Source organism: Nipponia nippon, unplaced genomic scaffold (genome assembly GCF_047370975.1).
Source record: "Nipponia nippon isolate SJK-2023a ecotype South Korea unplaced genomic scaffold, ASM4737097v1 scaffold_4, whole genome shotgun sequence".
NCBI lineage: Eukaryota > Metazoa > Chordata > Aves > Pelecaniformes > Threskiornithidae > Nipponia > Nipponia nippon.
The window spans coordinates 44884099-44905183 of record NW_028262358.1 but is presented as its reverse complement, the minus strand read 5'-3'; the positions used below and the strand labels follow the sequence as shown (position 1 = coordinate 44905183).

At 37.0% G+C, this 21085-nt stretch overlaps 1 protein-coding gene across 3 annotated transcripts in view; it reads right to left on the bottom strand.

Moving 5' to 3' along the window:
• Window positions 1-6346: 6346 nt before the first annotated feature.
• Window positions 6347-21085, bottom strand: part of SIPA1L2 (signal induced proliferation associated 1 like 2) — a 246090-nt gene continuing 231351 nt past the window's right edge. The window contains exons 21-25 of one of the 3 annotated variants that reach the window (XM_087776144.1): window positions 18053-18184; window positions 11411-11464; window positions 10344-10467; window positions 8572-8653; window positions 6347-7691 (exon numbers count right to left, since the gene is read on the bottom strand). In XM_087776144.1, coding sequence (XP_087632270.1) covers window positions 7545-7691; window positions 8572-8653; window positions 10344-10467; window positions 11411-11464; window positions 18053-18184 — 539 coding nt within the window. In that variant the 3' untranslated portion in view covers window positions 6347-7544. The remainder of the gene's footprint in view (window positions 7692-8571; window positions 8654-10343; window positions 10468-11410; window positions 11465-18052; window positions 18185-21085) is intronic. The other 2 variants (XM_087776142.1, XM_087776143.1) reach the window with 2 other exon arrangements.

Sequence of the window (21085 nt, the reverse complement as noted above, 5' to 3'; positions counted from 1 at the left end):
TGGGGTTGGGGGGAAAAGGAAGGAAAGTGGCAGAAAAAACAGTTACGCTGCATGCCCCTGGATGTATGGGGTAAATAACTGTACTAGTAAGGCTTCACCTGGAATATTGTGTTCAGTTTTGGACTCCCAGTACGAGATGGGTGGTAATAAACTGGAGAGAGAGCAGCAGAGCATGCTAAGATGGTCAGGGGCCTTAAGCATATGGCCCAAAAGGGGCAGCTGAGAGAACTGGGCTTGTTTAATCTTGTTTCATCTGATAAAGAAGAGACTAAGGGATGGTTTAATAGTAGTCTACAACTATTTGTAGGGTTATTTACACACATGAAACTGCCAAAATCTTGGTACCGTCAGATAATAACAAGGGGCAACAACCACAGTTTGTGGCTTGGGAGGACATTAGGAAAAAAAAAACCCAACTTTACTGGGGGATGACACGGGGTACCCAGGGAGGTTGTGGAATCACTGTCCTTGGAGGTTTATGAGACTTGGCTGGACAAAGCCATACCTAACCTGGTATAGTGGCGGTGCTAGTTCAGGAGGTTGGACAAGATGACCTCCAGACATTCCTTCCAGCCAACATTTCTGTCACAAACTGTAAGTCCTGCTAATTGACAGTAACTGCAACAGCTTCAAAAGGAAATGTGGTTGCTCACAGGGAGGGGAAAATGTCTATACACATATGATAAATGGACTCTGGACCCTGCAAATCCATACAGGCCAAATGAAGAAAATGCACTTAAGAGATGAAACTTTTCTGGCAATGGTGCCTCAGCAAGTTTCAGGTAATCGGGTAATTTGAACAGAACAAAAAGCAGCCTCACTAAAAATCAGAGTTCTCCGTATTTCCTGCTCAGAGCTGGAATATAAAGCCCCAGACACACAAGGGTCATAGATGAGGGCTTTTTTAGACAATACAATACCTTATACATATTGGGGGTTAAATATACTTTCAAAGTGATAGCTCTTCAGCTGTGCGGCCGACTGCTTTGGAGACCAGAAAAGATACTTCATGCACATTGAATATAACTCCTGTGGATATTTCCAAAATAACCTAGGAACCCTGAAACTATTTGTTTGCCACTAGGTAAAGTTCTACAATCAAGTTTTGAATCGTTTCAGGGCTTCTGTGATAGTTTGTTAAAAAGTAAAATCACATAAAAAAAGAAAAAAGGAATCCTGTTTAGCCAGCGAAGACCAGCTGGTCGAGGAATACAGTTTTTCCTCAAAATATCTGAAGTTTCTTGTGCTGTTTCTCCCTGTAGATGACTTTAATGAGACTAAGCTGTTTACATTTTTTCAAACCCACTTTATTTCCTGCATTTCCAGCTGCAATCCACAGTTTGTGCTCAGTACTGGTACCAACAGATTTTCCAGAGTTATCATTATATGACCGCAAGCAAATGTTTCAAAAACACTTAGGTGACTGGGAAGGATAGATAGCATCTGTTGTATTTGTTTGTTCACTGTTTACTGCGTGCATGTTGTGTGTTATGGACAGTTTAAAAGGCTACGGGAGGACAGCAGAAAGGCAGGCGGCTTTGCTCCGGCATGCAAGCTGGCAGCTTGCTGCGGCACATGGGGCAGGTGAAAGCCAGTGGAAGAGCAGGGAGCCTGCGGGCTGGCTGGGGACTCCCACAAGGAACAGGAGATTTGCCTGTAACAAAAAGACTCACAAATAACCTGCACGCTGCCAGGGGAAATAACACTTTCCTCGGGTGTCAAACGGGACCATGCAATCCGGGAAGCTGCTCAAGGCTCCACAGTACAAGCAAGAGGAAAAAGCCAGCCCTCGTGGGCAGGGGGCAGAGATTTGGTTGTGAACTAGGAAAAAAAAATCTGTCTCCATCAGAAGATCAGAGTATCTCTGTCAGCACTTACCTCGCTCTCACCTGTATTCTCATCAAATCAAGCATTAGGAACTGGAAGCCCTTTTGATATTTCAGGCACCGTCCCTTCAAGGAAAAGGTGCAGGTATACCTGCGCCTCTGATGCCCCTGAGCATCTCCGTTTCCTATCAGCACAGCTTAGCCACCTCATTCACACCAGTAAGGCATACAAGCCATTAACAGTAAGTGAGCATTTCCACATCACTTTAAAAAAATGCAGCTTGGGTATTTCTGAGAACTTTCCTAGAGGTGAAAAATAGTGATTTTTATGAAGGGAATTTGTAAGATTTCTTGTAAAACATGTGGACAAGTCATTATTACCATATTGTTAGCCATTCACCGCAGCGTGGTTTGCTGTCTGCACGGCTTGACAGGGAAACTGTGGTGCACTCAGGAATTCCACACTGCTCTGTTAAATATGCAAGCCTAGTTATTTCTCTCTTTTTCTCTCTAAGAGGATTATTAAAGCATCTCTATGACATTATAAAAACATTTAAAAAGGATGCTCATCTGTGCTAGTCTGAGGATTGATTTCACTTTCTCTCCTTAAGTTTCTGTCAGAGTCTCTTCTATTTCATGTTTAGTTTACAAAAAAAAAAATAAAAAAAAAATCAGCAGCTGAACAACCCTGGGTTGCTCTGCAATAACCAACCAGGACAGATGGGGAAGGAAGGTACCGACACACAGTCTTAGCAAGGATTCACACTTCAAGAATCTGAGAGGATTTTATGCATGAACCTTAATAAGACTATTTACAGATGACAAAACTCTCCTGTCAGCATCCCTTTAAAGTTTCTCTGTATAAATATCAACAATTTTGCCGGACAATTGGCGAGACGTTAGGAGGCTTACTGCATGCTGTGCTGTGAAGCTATCTAGTTTTAAAGAGCAAATGACTCATTTAATAGATATGGTTCTGTTGAAAGAACATTCTTCAGAGCTTAGTAAGAGGTTTAAACCACATTAACGTTAGAAATCAATGAGCCAAAAAACTGTGGACTACTGAGGTCATGGTTAATAAAGACAGACTTCAATTTTATTTTCATATCCTGTTTTTGGTCTCATCACTTGACCTCATTTTTAACCATGGTCTGGATGTAATTCACCATTCCACACAAAGGGAAGGATTCTTTTTCTCTGTTTTACTCTCTTCAGTAATTTCAATGATATTAAACCTGATTTAGACCAGGGGAATTGAATACATTTGCTGATATTTTCAAAGAAATAAGCCACCCAGCCCACAAAGCACAATCCAATTTAATGGTGCCATTTGGAGCTTTTCTGGCTAAACGATACAGAGCTTCTGGTGGCTACGTAACACTAAAATACAAAGGAATGAGCCCATTGCTTGCTTTCTCCTTCGAATGGCAGATCACTCATTCCTCATTGTCCAAGGCAACGCGGACTGGAATTGATGGAACGGCATTTCCCTCATTGCAAACAAGGTTGTTTCTGGTCTCCATGCAGACTGAAAGCATATTGAACAAATTTTTATGTTAATTAGTGCTTATGTTTAAGATCCCCCACCCATACACAAGCATTTCAGCAAACAGGCTTTGAATTGTTCAAGTGCTGAGCCACCCTGAAGTTCCTTTTTAAGCTTTCTGACAGGAGAAGGCACAGAAAAGAACAACATAGGATATTTGTAGGAAACACAGTTTAAAGGTACCAAATGAAGACATCGCAAGTCTGAAGGAGCTTTTTGGTTTGTGCTCATTTTTACTGAAACCCCTAGTGAGAAACTCAGCTCTTCGCAAAGGAAGGGAAGACCAAGAACCTGGGAGCTGCGTGGCAGAAGACAGCCACGTGAGAAATTGTCCTTCTGGCTCATGTGCCACTGGATTTTCCTTGAGGAAAAAGCAAGGGAACATGGTAAGGGAGTGAAAGAAAGGAAGTGCAAGGAATCGAATGAAAAATACAACCTGTGTGCATAGAGAAAAGAGCTGAGATTAAGATTTATGTTCTTGGTAAATTTATTTCCAGGATTGCTAAAGTATACCTTTGCCTCTCACTTTGCATAATCTGCTCCCCAACAGGCAGAAGCAAGATTTTCTTTGCTTTTGAGTTAAGAGACATTCTTTTTCTTCTAGTCTTTGCTGTGGAAGAGAGAAGCTGTTTCAAAACAACTTGTTTTGGCAATAATTAATAGTTCTGATTATTTCAAATCATATAACACCAATTCCTAAGTTTCACTGAATTTCTTGGATACTAGAACCAGACAGCACAGAGGGCTCAAGAAATGCTGCAACAACAACATAATGCACATAGCAACTCTCTTCTTTTCCAGACTGAAAATTGTTTTTCTAAGCAACTGCTCTACAATAAGCTAGTTTATATTACAAATATTTTAAACATTTTTCCCACATAACTGGATTTTGGGCACAAAAGATAAACTAATTTTAGAATGTATATTAAATAATATGCAGAGGATGTATAAAGCTTCTGTATAAAGCTATGACATGCCTAAACCACAGTATGACTACACTCTCAGGAACAGAAAAAAATACCAAAAATTACCCCTTATGTTTGTAATAGTGGTCTCAGAAAAAACTATACATAACAAAATACAGTCCACATTGTGAGAAATGTCTTAGTAAGGAACCCTTCAATAAAGATATACATATAAATTAGGGTGCCACTTTTAAGGCAGAACCAGAGCATTTTGTAATTTTGCCATGATTTGTATTTGTCCCTTTTACAGAAGTAAACACCCGTGTTGGCTCCCAGGTTTGCTTTCTGCATCTCAGTACTTCACAGCACGGCCTGCTGTGCTGGGAAGACTTTGTTGACATTTAAAACACTTCCGTATTACTGTTTTAATTCAGATCACAAACACATCTTTGAAGTGAATTTCTCAATCATCCCCACTCGCTCTGCTTTGGTTCACATGGTTTGGTTTTACAGCACAGAGCTTCCAGATGAAGCTAAGCCAAAGCCCACCTAACATACGATTTCAGCCACTAAGAGGTGTCTAGTCATGGGACTGGACAAGAGCAAGCCTGAAAGATCTCCTTCCGCTGCCACAACCTGGGTTAGCAACGCTCTAAATATTCCTAGAGCTCCACAGCAGTTTCTTATGTAGAATTAGCCTTTGCCTACATGTGTCTAAACCAGACATTTTTGTTAGCAAAATGTCTCCAAGAGGATTATTCTTAAAAACCAGTTAATTAAAATGTCCAGTTAAATGGCCTTTACCTATGCCAAAACCATATTACGGTCTCTGATAAATATTATATTCACATGTCATTAAAACAATAATGGCCAGACTAGAAACCGTTTCCCATGGTGGAAGTTACTTAAGGAAGAACCACGTGCCTCTGACACAACTGCTTTTGTCAGCAAAGGGAACAAGAGATTTGTAGACAAAGTTTTCTGTCACTTTTGGAAATAAAATGTTTTCAATTGGATGGGAAAAAGAAGATAACTACTGAAAATCCTTTTTGTGCAGGTAGGTATTTGTTTCAGTAACTGAAAAAGAGCTAAAATGAATATTGGACTATAAAGTTATACAAACCTAATAGCGCCCCTTCAGAACAAGCTTATTCTGAAGTTCATTCCAGTCAGCACGGCTTTGCAAAGCGGACAAACCAGTCCTCACAGAAACATGTTCACAGACAAATTGCCCAGGTTGTTCAGCACTGTTATTTGGCAAGGTCTCCAGCCAGATGGGTTTGCTAATGACTCCTGTAAGGTGTTTAAATCAGAATCTAGTGTAACACATGACTGCCATGTTTAATTACTCTAAGTTAATACAGCTTAATGGATATTGTTTGGCATGTAAGAGTCAGAGTTTTTGATGAAAAATACAAAGACAAAATAGTCTCTTTCATTTGAATGTAAGGATACCAAAGCCTTGATTCTCTACCCATGTATAACCTTTCCTAGGAGCAGTCATTCAGAAAAATTATTATAGCAGGGACAGACATTTGTTCAACTTACAAAACATTTCTTAGCCAATATACACTAACAACAGATACAGAATTTTACTTGCATCAGCTGAATATGTTTTTTAACTGTTCGATGATTTTCTGTAGGTTTGCCTGAATGCATTCAGCTGCTGAAAGGAAACTGGAATACAACCATGATCTTGAACTTTTCTTTTTTCTCTCAGAAGGATACCATCAAACGTGCCCATTAGCTTCACTTCACTTAGCAAAACTGTACTTTTTTGGCGTAGCCTTTAAGCTCAGTGCTATACACAAAACCTCTCACATAACACTGCAATCAAATCCTTGATTGCCAGCACAAGAAGATGGCAAGCTATTTGTTGCTACAATTAGTGTAAAATAATCTAAGAAAACTAGACCCCTTTTGAAAACTGTCTTTAGGATGTATTTTTGGGTAAAGCAGTTTTTCTCCTAGGTCACTAATCAATGCCTGTGAACAGTCAAAACAGCTTCTGTTCCTTGACCCGTGAAGGGTCCTCAGTTATAGCAGAGGACACACCAAAGAGATGAACTTTGATAGTGTTGACAGGCCCTCGATGGTAACAAGGAATCGTGAGAGCTCTGAGGGGCTGGACTGTCTCCAGACTGAGAACCTTATAGATAATACAAGATAAAGTAATTCAGGTTTAGATTTTTAACATTTATTAAAAAAGCAGGATGTATGTTCATTTCAAATTAAACAGTTAAAAATGTTAAAGCATACGAACAAATCAATTGTGTACTAGCAGCATCCAATTGTTAGAATTTTCTAGAACTCCTCAGTACGGTCTTGGCAAGCTAAAAATATTACAACTTGCAACCAACTGACCTCGCCATAGTGCAGAGAAAACAAACTTTATAAAAACAACAATTTAGGTTAAATAAGCTTAAATAAAGGTGTTAAATACAAGACACTTGATCAAAGCTTCTGTACAAAGATAAAGAAATTTGGCATTGTACAATTGATTGGCTGGCTCACACCATACATGATTTCAATAGTTAAGCAGTATAACTGTTGAGCTGAACATCAACTATACAAAAGTAACTGAAGTTGGGAGTGGGCTAACCCCAGTGAGCCATTTACAAGGCATGTGTATTTTTAGAAAATCAGAACACTGTTTATATTCAGGCACCATTTGTTCCTGCAAATAAATAATCTCTAATGTATCTGCATCCAAACTAGTGTTAAACACATCAGTGCTAACATTTTATAAACACAGCTTTGTGACTATTCACTATACCTCCATTGTTATTGCTATGACAATGTGGACTGTGGAAATAAAACTACTGTACATACAAAAAAATAGAGCACCTTTTAAACATTAAAGTATATGTCTGGTTATTCTTTTTATCTTACAATACTCAAGCCCAAGCTAATGTAAATTGCTTTAACATCTTCACCAGCGCACCTGAAATGCAGGAACTAAAACCCCAAATATTCCTCTTCAGGCAAGCCCCAGCCAGAGCATCTTCTAAAAATGTCTAAAATGACACTAAGGATTTTTTACATTCATCTGCACACAAACAAATATCTGCTATTCTCTGCTTTCTTCATATGAATTTAAAGACGGATTACCCCAGTTCTCTCTCCTTTTCAAATGAATAAAGCTGGATAGAGAATGTAGCAGAAACACCTAAAATGGACCGTGAACACAGTGAAATTATTATCCCGCTAATTCAAAAAAAACAGCTGTTACATTATTCAAATAAGTACTTTCCAGTGGCCCAGTCATTAGGATTTCTTGTCTATCGTATTGAAAAACCATTCTGTAAATTTTCTCAGTTGAGCAGCTGCTGTTTGAGACTCCTCCTGAAGTCTCATATTATCTTGTCTCAGATGCTGTACCTCTGCTTGGAGAACTGCCTTGTCCTGTTTTTCCTGGTTAACAAAGATACAAGTTGAGTAAAGTGAGTAGTCGTGATGACAGCATTTATTTTTGTTGTTAATATTTCTGTGCAAGTCATATAGTTATATTTTGTTGAGCTCCCTAATCCATTCTGACAACTACTAACTGTAAGTTAATTCCCCAAATATGCTCCAACTACCTCATTCATTCTGAGAAAATATTGCAAGCTAAAAAGAAAACTAGATGCTACTTTAATACAAAAATTATTTTACTCCGTTTCACAAAAAGATTCAAGCACTAAAAGGATAAGAAGCTCTTAGCTATTACAAATCGTATGTGAAAGCCCACGTCATAAGGAATTGATTTCAAGCATACGTTAAGGAAGAAAAACATCTAATTTCAAAATTTTCCCTTACATGATTATTTTCTTACCAAAAGCAGTCTCATTTGTACCAGTCCTGGCATTGTCTCCAGCTCAGATATTAGACAGCAAATGAGACACAAAGCAAGTCATTGTTACATGAGCAAGATACCACAAGGCAACAAGGATGACGAATCTGGAGTGTTAACTAATTAGCAATAGTGCCCGTGTCCATATCCCTATTCTTGGTTAAATCCAAGGTACCATAAATGGAGATAAAGTGCCTCGTTCTTTCTGGGGTATGACCCTATGTAGGACAGTTATTCTCGAGTAAAGACCCATAAACTAGTTAGCCTTGGGGCAGCTTGTTCACACAACCATTCCCACAGGACCATCTGCACCTCAGTGTTCTGGGCAAACGCTGGGCCCTACGATTCATTAATTACACTATCCAGTTTAACCGATGTACTTTTTTCAAGCCCTTGATGAACTCTGCATAAAAATATAACTATTAAAACTGGAGAGTAATAATATCACTAATGATCTCTTACCTTTCTCAGGTCGGTTTGTAGTTGCCGGAGGATGACTTCTAGCTGGTTTACTTTTCCAGTTAGAGTACTTGGAGCATGTTCCCTGTAAAGTAAACCACTGCCTTCACTCTGGGTTAGTTAAAAACATTTTCTCCCCTAGCTTTTGCACGGTAACACTTCTAGCGATAGCAAAGGAAACAAATCAGTTTAGGCATAGTTAGGAAAACAGACAAAACCAGCATCAGCAAAAGACTGTTACCGGAACATAAGCCCATTGCTGCAACGTCTGAAATATGACACTACCTCTCATGCAAATCAGGCAGAAATTACAATGATTTTAAGAAGGAACGTTTTAGGAATTATTTGCACATACCCTCACAGTGCAAGTCAAACTTGCCGCTAAATGGTGTACTGAGCACATTTGTTAACAAGCTGCTTTCTGATAAGGACTGTACTAATCTGAAGCAAGCTGCAGCAGCAATTAGTGTAAACCAACAGAGGTGTTAAGAGTTCTTTTGTCTGGTCTGCAGTGAGTCATTTCCAGTAAAGGATAAACCCATGGCTTTATGGAGACAAATATTTTGTTTAAAGGTCAAAACGTATGAAATATTACCACGGGTTAATCAAATGCATGACTGAAGGAAAACACTGAGAATAGCTTCTGTTTCCTGTATGACAAGGAGCGCTGTGGGAGACAGTTTCATATACATTATAGATGAAATTAGCCATAATGTGAATCATTTTGTTCAGAAGAGAGACGTTGAAGAGAGAAGCTTTATATGTAAAGCTGAATCAGCTGCTTCATGCAAGTGCACAAATCTGACAGATTTGCTGATGCTAAAGTGGAACATCTTTAACAGTCTTTTGCAATCCTTACTGGTCACTAGGCTGGGGAAAGATGTGGACTTAGAAGTCATTACAATAAATGCGCTTTACCATCTAAGTAAGTTAATTTGTGTAAAATTAGTTCAAATTCAAATGTGATAGTCTAACAAGCAAGAAGACTTTTCCCTTCTTTTCCTGTTCTTCCATCCCTGCAGCTGAAGAGCAAAACTAATCAAAGATGTGTTTTTATTTTAAAGCATGCTAGTGGACAGATTATACTGCTGAATCAGTGTTTTTAACCAATATACTCCTCACAGCAGGGAAGATGGGGCGGGGGCAGGAAAGAGAAAAAAAAACAAACAAACAAAAAAAAAAGAGAATAATCTCTTCCAGAGCACTGGGAAGACTTTGAAGAACTGGGCAGTTTAGCATAAAAGTTTCTTGCAGTCCTCAGTTACAGGTTCTCTTGATTAATTTACCTCTGTATAAATAAAAAATGATGGTTTTGCAAGTAGCAGATAGTTGCAAAAGATAGGTAGAAACACCTGTTCCGAGGTCTGAGACATTTGTTGCAGATAAGGTTCTTGCATACTACAGAGTTGAGCTCCTGTTATAGGTTCTATTCAAACGAAAATGGAAAAAAGCCTAACACCAATTATTATTGTACAGGAGGAATACAGTGAAAAATTTGATTAGCTGAAACTCTGCATCTAACCATACTCTGCATTAGAGGCCTATTCTAGTGAGAGCACTTTATCTGACTATACTACAAATTTTCTAGATAGAACTGCTGAGAGGTTGATTCCAAGAAACAACATTTTTCAAAATTATAGACATGATCAGTCAAGGTAACAGGTCTGCTATCAAATAGCAGTGAAACATGTATACAGGCAATTTGACATGCAACATTAAGAGAAAATATTTTCTTAAAATATTTTTGTAAGAAATATGCTTTAATTCTGACATACCCAGTGGCCTCAAGGAAATCTTTTCCATCTGTGGGACTCTCATCCAAAGGTAACTCTTGTGTTCCTTCCAAGCCCTGAGCTTGCTGCATATCATTCAAGGTGCAAAAAGATGCTACTCTCTGATCTGTAAAAAAAGTAATATAAGGATACGTTTAAAGCTGGACATACATACAAAATAAAAGGCTATATTAAAGCCATTATCCTGGTTCAGTTAGAGAAATGGATGTAGGTTTCTACATCACAGCTCTGAAGATAATCAGCAGATGTAAAGTATATTCCAACTAGTTGGCTTCCCCACATCTGCATCCAAAGGCAACCCCAAAGCAATTTTTCGTGTCTATCAGCAGAGTAAGACAGATTTGCTTGGACCAGTTAATGTTGATACGAACAGTAAATTGGTCTTAATGAAAACTACAGAAAACCCATTTGAGAATTCAGGGCCACAACTAAAGACAATATAATTCAGGAAAAGGTTTGCATTTTCCATGGACTTAAAGCCATCAGATTCCTCAGAAATCTGCACTGTTCATTTCGTACTGTTTTACTGTCTCAAGCATTTGCAGAACCAAATGGTAATCTGCACACTTGAAAAACAATAAATTGACACTATTTTTATCAATTGAGTTTTTGTTATATATTACCAAGGCACGCTGTTATTTACATTGGATTCCACTAGAACGTAATCTAACAAGCACAGATGTAATTACCTATGGATATACAGTGTGGTTGCCAAAATACATCAGTCACCACATAATAGAATGCCATGCAGATCATCATTGCACAGAACAGGAGTAAATGATGCATTCATTAGGATTTAATTTGTCTTCTTTAAAAAAAAAACCAAACAAACCATATTCTGTGGAGATTGATTTAACTTATTTCTGTCAAACAAAATCCATGTCTGTAGGCTTGTAGAAATTCTGGTGACAACATGCCTGCCTTGCCCTTTCTCCCCTTGCTCTGCCACCCCACAGGCCCGAAGCTTGCATTATCATGCAAACGTGCAAACATAGGAAATATTAAAGAAAGTTTACAAAAGGCAAAAGTCATCAATCCCAGACCATCACCTAGAAACGGCGTGTGATGACAGAACGGCCCAAATTCTTCATCTGAGTCAAAACCTGGAATAAGATTTAGAATGTTCCTATAAACAAGACAGTCCATCTCCACTGGAGCAGCTGTGGCCCTCACGTACAGCGCACACAGTGGAACAGTCCCCGTGCAACTCATGCTGGCTCTCATTCTCAGCCTTGCAACGCCATTTTTACACAACACCGACATTGCAGTAAAGCACGAGGTGTCATGCCCCGCGTCCCTAACAGTAATATCCAGTATTGCGACACAGCATGACAACTTGGCATGATACATAAAAAGACAACCCTCCAAACGCTAAGCACCCAAATAGTGAATACGGGCCAGATCATTTTAACTAGGAAGGAAGTTTTGGTTTAAAAGTTCTACCAAACAAAAACAGGAAATCACTAAAAAGCTCTTTAAAGGATTTTTTTAAATCAATAGTTTTAAGAAACAGCAAAGATTCACAAGTCGCTCTGTAATATAATGAAGAAAAGTTGCATGTCATTTTTTGTCCAATTTTGAAGACCACAGCTCATTTCCTCTGCTTTTGTCCCTACTTCTGACTAACGATGGATCTCTGCAATTATGAACATGACTTTTTCATATCTGCTGACAATAAGATAATATAATTTTAAACACATAATCAATGACATCATTTACAGATTTGAAACTTATTAAGTTGAATAGATTTAATTAGTACAGATAAAACTAAAACTAGTTTCCCTGATCAAATTCAGCATGTAGGCCAGAAACAGGACGGTGTAAACAACCAGTTTGAACTACATATCTAATTATTGATTTCACCTTTATACTGTTCACATTTTCATTACCAGTTGATAGAAGAAAACAAAGCCAGCACCAAATGTTACGCTCTTGCTATTTTTTCTACGGCCAACAATACGTGACATGTGACATTGTGTCTCAGAGGCAATTCTACTGTAATAAAAAAAAAAAAAAATCTGCATTTTTCTCCCTCTGCCGAGTAAGCTTAATTAAAGTGAATGGCCACTTGTCTGGTTTATTTTGTCAGCTGAGAAAACGTTTTGTCAGTTTGATCACCCCAGCAGTATTTGAAAGCATCTTTTTCTTAATGGATAAAAGCAGGTGCAAAACCAGGTACATACAGCTGTTAATGAAATCATGTGACACCATTTTTAAACACAATATTTTAAAATATTTTCATATTATTTCAACACGCAACAAAAATATAAAAACATGGGTGCTTGCAATGAAGTATAATGCGTGGATTAACTTTTTCCTCCTTGTGTAATCCCTAATGAATTTCAACTCCACATAATTTAAAAATAATATGAACACTTAGAGTAGGAAATCAATTGTTAAACCTTTTCTATTTTCCTAGTATAACTTAAACATATTGTTCCAATATTCACATCTATAAAATATGAAACCATATTCTCACATTCATCAGGTGAGGAACAGAGTCACTACATGGTCACTAATAATCAGAAGTCTCCAATCATATAACATACTAAGTAAGTTGCTGTGTTGCTCTTCAAAGAGTAGTTCCTTAATTTTCAAAAGCCAAGTTAGTGTCAAAATCATTCTCTGAACAAGTTAGTAACACAATAAATCTCTGTAGTTACTAGTACATTAACAAGATCCCGGAATAGCAAAATATTTTGCCTTTAAATACTTTTCAAGTACTTTTAAAGATACATTTTTATTTTCAGTAACTATATCAATCTCACTGATCTCCCTATAAGTATTCATGCTTAGCAATAGTTTCACTAATTTCCCATTTAAATCAGAACTGTTTTTAAACCTGAATTGTGGTGAAGGTTGAACTCATGCTTCAAAGAGCAAAATCTTGCTGCTGCTTTTTGTTTTATTTGTTCTTAACAGAATTGGCTTGACTCTATATTCATGAAAATTAAATCGAAGCTATCTTCACCGACAGTTTATTTTTTGAAAGAAAAATCAAGTGTATTTCTAACTATGATGCTGTAGTCATAAGTTCTCCATCCTCCAAACTACAGGGCCACCTCCTATTCAATTCAAGTGACACGTGCACACTAAATCAAAGAAAATACATGTAAATCACAGAGGTCTTATTTTTATCTGGGACATCCTTGCCAAACCCCACATAGGACCCATGCATAGAAAACTATTTGCAAAAATATGTTGGTGTTTATATCAAAAGTCTAAGCAACAGTTGACTTAGCAAGACCAAAGATGAGACAAAATTCGTGTCTCACTTCAAAGTAATAGAATTGTACAGTTATAACCACTAAGAATTTGAATCTGGATTTTCATTGTTCCAGACCACTAACAGAGGCCAGAAAAACCTCCAGACAATTTTGATGTACTGGAGAGCAGAAAAAGCTAAAATGAGTATAGCACATCGAGCCGCTCTCTCATTATTAAGGCAAAGTCTACCCACAAACATACACTGACATATGCACTGAAGCAAAAAGAGTTACATGTACGTGCACTAGAAATGACCAAATGTTAACTAAATATTTTCAGTTTTTCTTTTTCTAGCAGTTTAACATACTAATTTGGTTAAAATAATTATCTCTCATGCTGAATGCTTCACTTCTTTCTCATTACGTTATGCATAGCATTACTTGCATTATGCTATAAAGATTTTAAATGGAAATATTAAAATAATATTAATTATAGTAGCACAGATGTTTCTGCAAAGATAAATTGGCATTAAGAAACACTGCATTCTGATTGGCACTAGTAGATGTTCATAAAAATAACCTGGAAAAAATCAGAAGTTGAAACCACCTATTTTAATGAAGTAAATCAAAGACATCAGAGGGACTTTCTTAGGCCGTTAATTCCCACAATATGATTTACCAAACACTAAACAGCCTTTTTTAAGCACAATAAACCCAGTTTAAAGTAGCACAAATAGTAGAAAGTTCTAGTCATAATAATAATAATCAGTATTTATGTTTGTGTCAATTCTCTTCTGTAGTGACAGTAACAGATATGGACATCTAGAAGGGCTTCTCCTTTTGTTCCCCGAAACAGCGAAAAGATCCAAAGTTAGCCATCAGCAACATAATACACATGTTGAAAGCCAGTCTTTCTTCCCTAACTTGAAGATCTATTGGAAGGATAATACAAAAAGAGAGTTAAAAAATACATTCTCTCCTTTTCCCTTATTCTTTTCTGAGATTTCTTTGTTCTCCTTTTTCTAATTTGGCTTTCCAATTTATTCTATAATTCCCCATATCTTTATCTTTACTCAGTTCAACATGCTTTCTTTCTTTTTGCTTCTTTAACTTCTCCTTTTTCACCCCAACTGCCCTCCCTAAAGCCCCACCTCTTTTGCTGTACAGTCACATCTAGTTCTATCTATTTTTTATTGTTTGCTTCAGGGATGGATACAAAAATATTACAACAGTGTACTTCTAGCATGTCAGCTGCTCCCTGGTTACCGTCTCTCTGCAGCTCCCACCGAAATAAGAGAAGGGAACTGGAAGTAGCCTATCCGTGTATGAAAGAAATGGAAGGATACCCCTTGCTATTGACTACGTGCGTGCTAAAGACGAGCTCTGGATAAATATCAGAGTCAAAACTATGTCCTGCAAAGGAAGGCAGTGCGGAGACAGAATAACGTTGCATTGTGCTCCAGCTTATGGACACTGACCCTCAACAGACACAGCTCAAGCAAAACCCCTTACTGATGCAGCTTCTGGGGCCTGTGGAGTTAACGCCTGCACAGCTCTCCATTGCACTGTGAGGACCTGTCTTAGGAATAAGAGAGGATTTTCAGGAAAAGTTTGAAGTAAATATTCAGCTTCCCACAAAAGTTCTTGCCAACCAAAAGCAGTGAAAATGAAATCCTCACAAAGTGAAAAGCATTATCATCATACTTTCAATTAAAAAAAAAAAAAAAGGCAACAAAAAAAAAGTAATGACTTACTCCACCCTCGTGGACTACAGTTTAAAAACTGCTGTTCTACACAGGACCAAGGCTTCAGCTGGATAAAAGCTAATGCTAATTAACAAACAACCTAGTTAACTGTTCATTTTGGGGGAAGGAGAGAAGCTAAAAATGTTCTTGTTACATCCATGAGTAAACTCTGAGCACAGATGATGGTATCAAAAATCTTGCTACTATATTTAATTATTAATCTAATTAATGCCAACATTATAAGTACCTAAAAAGGCTGTATTTAACATTAATTGAGATACAATTGCATTTTAAGACAGACAGCTGTGGGATTGTGAGGCCCACATTATGGATGTTGAACTGATCAAAATATGTAAGTTGTCAACATACAATCTAGAGAGATCACAGGGGAAAAACCCTGACCTTGGAATCAGATTGGTAGTTCTAATAAACTGATGTTAAGAAAAGACCTTGTACAAAGAAAAAACTAAAATTAAGTCTTGTATCTAGGTTCTAGAACAGAACACAACTTTGAAATATCAGGTTGGCAAAGCCAAACTAGAGAACAACTCTAACATTAATTTCTTAAATCAGTATTAAACAAGTCCTATCTATTTTGTGATCTTTTTCATTGAAGGCTGGGGGGGTGGGGGTGGTTGGTTGTTTTGGGTTTTTTTGAGATGGTCCTATATAAAATATGATCACATTTTCAGTCAGTTTAATAAAAAGAACAAAGCAGTTTTATATTCAGAAGTAGACACATTTTAGAATCATCCACTCTCTTTTTCACATTGATAGAATGCAGAACAGTAGTTCCAACCTATTTTTAAATAGTAAGTTGAAGCAACTCCTAAGTCAACAACATTAAGATACATAAGGAAACCGCATCTGCTAATTCATATCCAACGCACTCCCTCCCAGTGATTTTTTTATGACATGCCTATCAATTATTCTTTTTTAAATGACTTTCAAATTGCAAGACATAGGATAAAGTTGAACAAAGGCTTAAAAATTCCATTCCTTGTAAAAATTTCAAATTGCAGTACTATGAATTTAGTCAAAACATTTTATAAATCATCTAATACATACACAAATGTCTCTGTTGCAGAGTCCTAAACAGAAAAGAATTACATTCCTTCTTACAAAACTATATTATTATTTACTACTCAAATTTGTACAATAATTAAAAAAAACCCAATAAAAAGTTTCTATCTTGTGACTCAGACCATCAGTTCTTCAGCGTTATCTACAGATGTAGCTAAGATTTTTGCAATTAAAACCCAACAAGTGAATACTCCTCCTCCCTAGGATAGGGTACTGTGGATAGCTACATTGTTCTACCTCTCTCTCAAATTCAAATGGTAATTACACTCATATAAGACTTACCAAAGTGAAATTATTTTCATCATGATATTAAGTAGTAAAAATAATGAAAATCTATTAAAGTTTTCAAAGAAAGCTAAAAATACAGGAGCGTAACTGGTACAGAATGACCTTTTAGTCAGCTGAACTCAAAATTTTTATTAGCATTTAAAAATATTCTTCAAATACAAAGTTATAGAGTTAGTCGTTTACTCATCCAAATCTATTTTCAGTTGTTTAAGATGTCAATAACAAATAGCAGGATGTACCCTGAGCAATCAAACATAGACATGCATGGGAACAGTTGTCAGATTCTCAGCATCACAGTACTCCCTGCCAGCTACAACAGGCGTCTTTGAGCAGTACTGAACAGTAATGAATGCACATACAGTTAATCAAGTTAAGAAATAATACTGTACTTCAGATTGCTAATCATCACTGTTGGTTTGGGTTTTTAACAATGCCATTTAAATCAGTATAGTAAGTAGTTCTGAAGAGCTTTTGATCAAATTGAAATTTAATCACTTCACATTTAGGGAAGGAATCAGGTACCAGAAAACTGATTCCCATGGTTGCTTTTAGTTAAAAAAACAGAAGAACATCTAATCACTAACTTCACAACCAGTTCTCCTCATAAAGTTAAGACCTGTATCTTATATAACGATGACTTATTCACAGATACCTCTGACTTCCCATACATTCACTAATAGAGTAACACCAGTTAGGAAATGTTGGAAATTTTAGGACAGCACAGCAACCTAACAAAAACACCCCTCAGAAACAACAACAGACAAACATTCAACTGTATATATTCATATATACACCCAAACCAACATCCACCTTTCTGTGCTACATTATGTGTAGGTTTAGCTCTCAGAGAGGTGAATGAGGCTTTTTCTCACTCAACCTGGTCTTATAATTTAATAATGCAAACCTGGTCTATATCCTGCACTTCAAGTTCTGCTACTGGGAACTATAGCATACATTTTTGCTGTTTTTCAAGGGCTTATTACGAAAACTGAGAGGGACTGAAACATCATTTGGACTACACATACAAATTTATACACACAACACAATAAACTCCCAGTTTCATTTTAAACATCTAACTTAAATGCTTTGAATCTCTTTTTCAAAGCACCTCATTTTTCCAGTTGATTACAGAAGGAACTTAGGCCCCTAGGTGGATGAATTGTATCTAAGATAGATACTGAAAGCATCATGAATACCCCAAATTTTCAGTGACAATCTTCTGCACTGAGAAGTGATACTGCCAAAAGAACTAAAGGGCTACGGAGGCAAACACTGGATTTTTGTAATTCAAAATGTGGCTATACAATATATATTTTTTTAAAAAAGTTTGTGTACTGAACATTGATCTTTATTCGAACTTTCCTGTTACCTTCAAACGCTCGTGCAGCATCTACCAGGTGGGACCAGTCTAGCCCTGTGGCAGTGTCTGGCAGGGGCATCAGGCCAGGATCATTGAATTTGGCTTTATCAGATAAGGACCCATCTGAGAACCAGAATTCATCTAAACAATAAACACAATAATTAGTCTTCCTATAACAATGATGTACAATTAATTTTGAAGCTATTATAATGAACTGCAAAAAATGTGTAAGTGAAGAGTGCTTATCTTCATTTCTCTTGTTTCTGTCTTTTCCTGTTCAATACTCAGTATGGATGGAACAATTTTTAAACTTCGGCAGAATAAGATGGGAAGGGTCTCTAAAGGGTTTTTTGTGCCACTTCGCACGTGATGTGTTCTTCACATTTTCATGTGAATGCTGTGTGAGTAGGCAGCATCCATTCTTAAAGCATACCATATTAAACCTGAGCACTGAGCAGAAAAGTTGCTAGGTACACAAAGTTACATTTTTCAGAAGGCAGTGAAACAACATACGAGATATTTATATGCAGAGTTTTATTCTGAAACTTAAATATTTCAGGTCCAGAAGTAATTTAAAAAATATCACCTGCTTTTCTTTCGATGCATTTGTAAATTCTAGCCTATATCCAAAACTCACTTTCACATTGAAAATACTACCCTATTAATTTAATATTTGTAGTTGTGTATCCAAGGACATAAGACTTGTGTGCTGATCTCTAAGCTCCAGACTCAGCTGTAACACATTGTATACTGCAGATAGATTGTATATTAATTGAAATGTATATGCTATAAAGTTAGTTCAAACACAGCTTTCAGTTATGCAGTCTTTTAGAGAGGTACCACGAACATACATCTTAGTAGAGGAGATGCTAATTTTCATAATTGTCTTAAATAGTTTTACATGTTCCTTATCTATCCATAGCAATCTTCACTCTGACCAATGTGAACACATTAAAATGAACGTGCCTGCCTGAACAGGCACACAGAGGTTCTTAAAACTGAACATAAACAAATACAGTCTTTATAATCACATTTCATCTTAACCATAAAGCTAGTGATACAATATTGTACTTTTATTACATAGTATAGTCAGGAAAAAAGAAATTTTGCTTCAGATAAATCTACTTCTATTAAATAAAAAGGTCAAAATAGTAATTTTTCCTCAAATGTTTCAGAAGGAAATTTCCATCTAGTTATTCCAGTGATTCAGACTATAATATATATGAGGAACGTTTTTTTCCAGGAAAACACCAAACACAAAAATCAATGAAGGAAAAAATGCACACATACAAGTGGAAGATACATTATAGTTTAAGAAAATAGCATGTTGTCATTGTCCTGATACCAATGCAAAAGAATATCAAAGTCCATTTGAATTAAGGATTTCTGATCTGTAAGTCCAAAAAGCAGTAGCCTGTTACAGAGCATTCTACTGCACGGAGAAATGATTAGAGCATATCATAGTCTTTGCAGAAAGCTTGTTTTAAAAAAAAACAAAACACAAAACAAACAAACAAACAAAACCAACAAAAAAACAGGAACAGGAAAGTGAAGGAGGTTTGTAATCCTCTGTCAAAAATTAGGAGTTCCACAAAGCAAAAACAATGCAGAAGAGGTAGAAATCCTGCTTACTGTGGAATGTATCTTGTTCTACAACTTATATGCAAGATGCAGGATTATTATATTACGATTGGAAGTGACTTGACAAACCTCTGTAGAAATATCTTGCTCAATACCCACTCTTAGAATGCAGAAGTGGATGTTAGATGAAATCGAAAATGCAATATACAAATATATTCTACCCATACATCTGTACTAAGATTTTATTTTCAGTTCCTTATAAACATACACAAAATCTTATCTAAGGTTACCTTGGGGTGCAAATACATTGGAAGCTCAATATCAGAGAAGTCTCTGAACTTTTGTATATGACCTGGGAGTTATAAGAACCTTATTTATGCAAGTACAAGTGTTTTATACAGCCCTGTTTTGGAAAACAGTCAGGATGCCTTATTTGAAAGGCTGGCAAGCCAGCTTTCGGTTCTAGACCAGCAGGCAGGCCCTAAGCGACAGCCCTTGCTTTTGTGTGATCAGCCTACAGAGGCTGATTGTGAAATCTGTCAGGAAGACGCCTGTTCCCAGTGTGATTCTCCTGGCTTTCCAAATTAAATTGTAGGAGTGATATATTCACCAGTAGTCATCCTTCATTATGCATTGTCTTTGTGAGAACCTCAGTTCACCTTAGGGTGGATCCTATTCAGTCCTGCATGAGACCTGCCAGAGCAACTCAACTGCAGAAAGCCTGCCAGAGTAGAGATTTGAATATTGATAGCTCTGAAAACACAAGCGCTCATGCTGATGGCTGAAACTATAAGCAGAATAACTGAACAGGCACGAGTATGCCACCACAGAATAATTAATTTTCAAGATATAAATTACGTGTTCTTGTGCGATGGGGGCGGGGGGAGGGGAGAGGAAAAAGAAAAAAAAAAAGAAAAAACAAGGAGCTCTAATGATATATGCCTCTGTGGTTTTGAATTTCAGAGAATATTGTTTGTATTTCAGGAATGCTCTAGGTGAGATGAATTATTTCTAGCCTCCTGTATTTGCATTTCCTCCCTGCTCCTCTTAGCTTGCTGTTACCTCCACTTTTTCTCTGTATGACTGCCACGTTAGCAGCTGCAGACTACCTGTTTTCTTCCTTTTTGATTTGTGCAAAGGTGGCAAGTTATGCTTTAGCATGCCCACTTCTGCTTCTCTAGGAGGATATGCCTAATCTTGTAGGCCGCTATCTTCATTGCCCACAAGACTGGTTTTGAAGCAACACAGACTTTCCTCTTATTTCCTTTGACGAAACAATGTGTTATGTTTCAGTTTTAAACATTATTTTATTTGCTTTACTCCTTTTGGCACAAAATCATGGATCTTGTGGTTTCTGGTCCTTTCAGTTATGTCACTCTCTTCCTACGCTTTCTTTATTTTCTTTATTTTTATTATTGATACACAAAAAAGTATAAAGCATTTTGAAGAGTTCTTATTTTC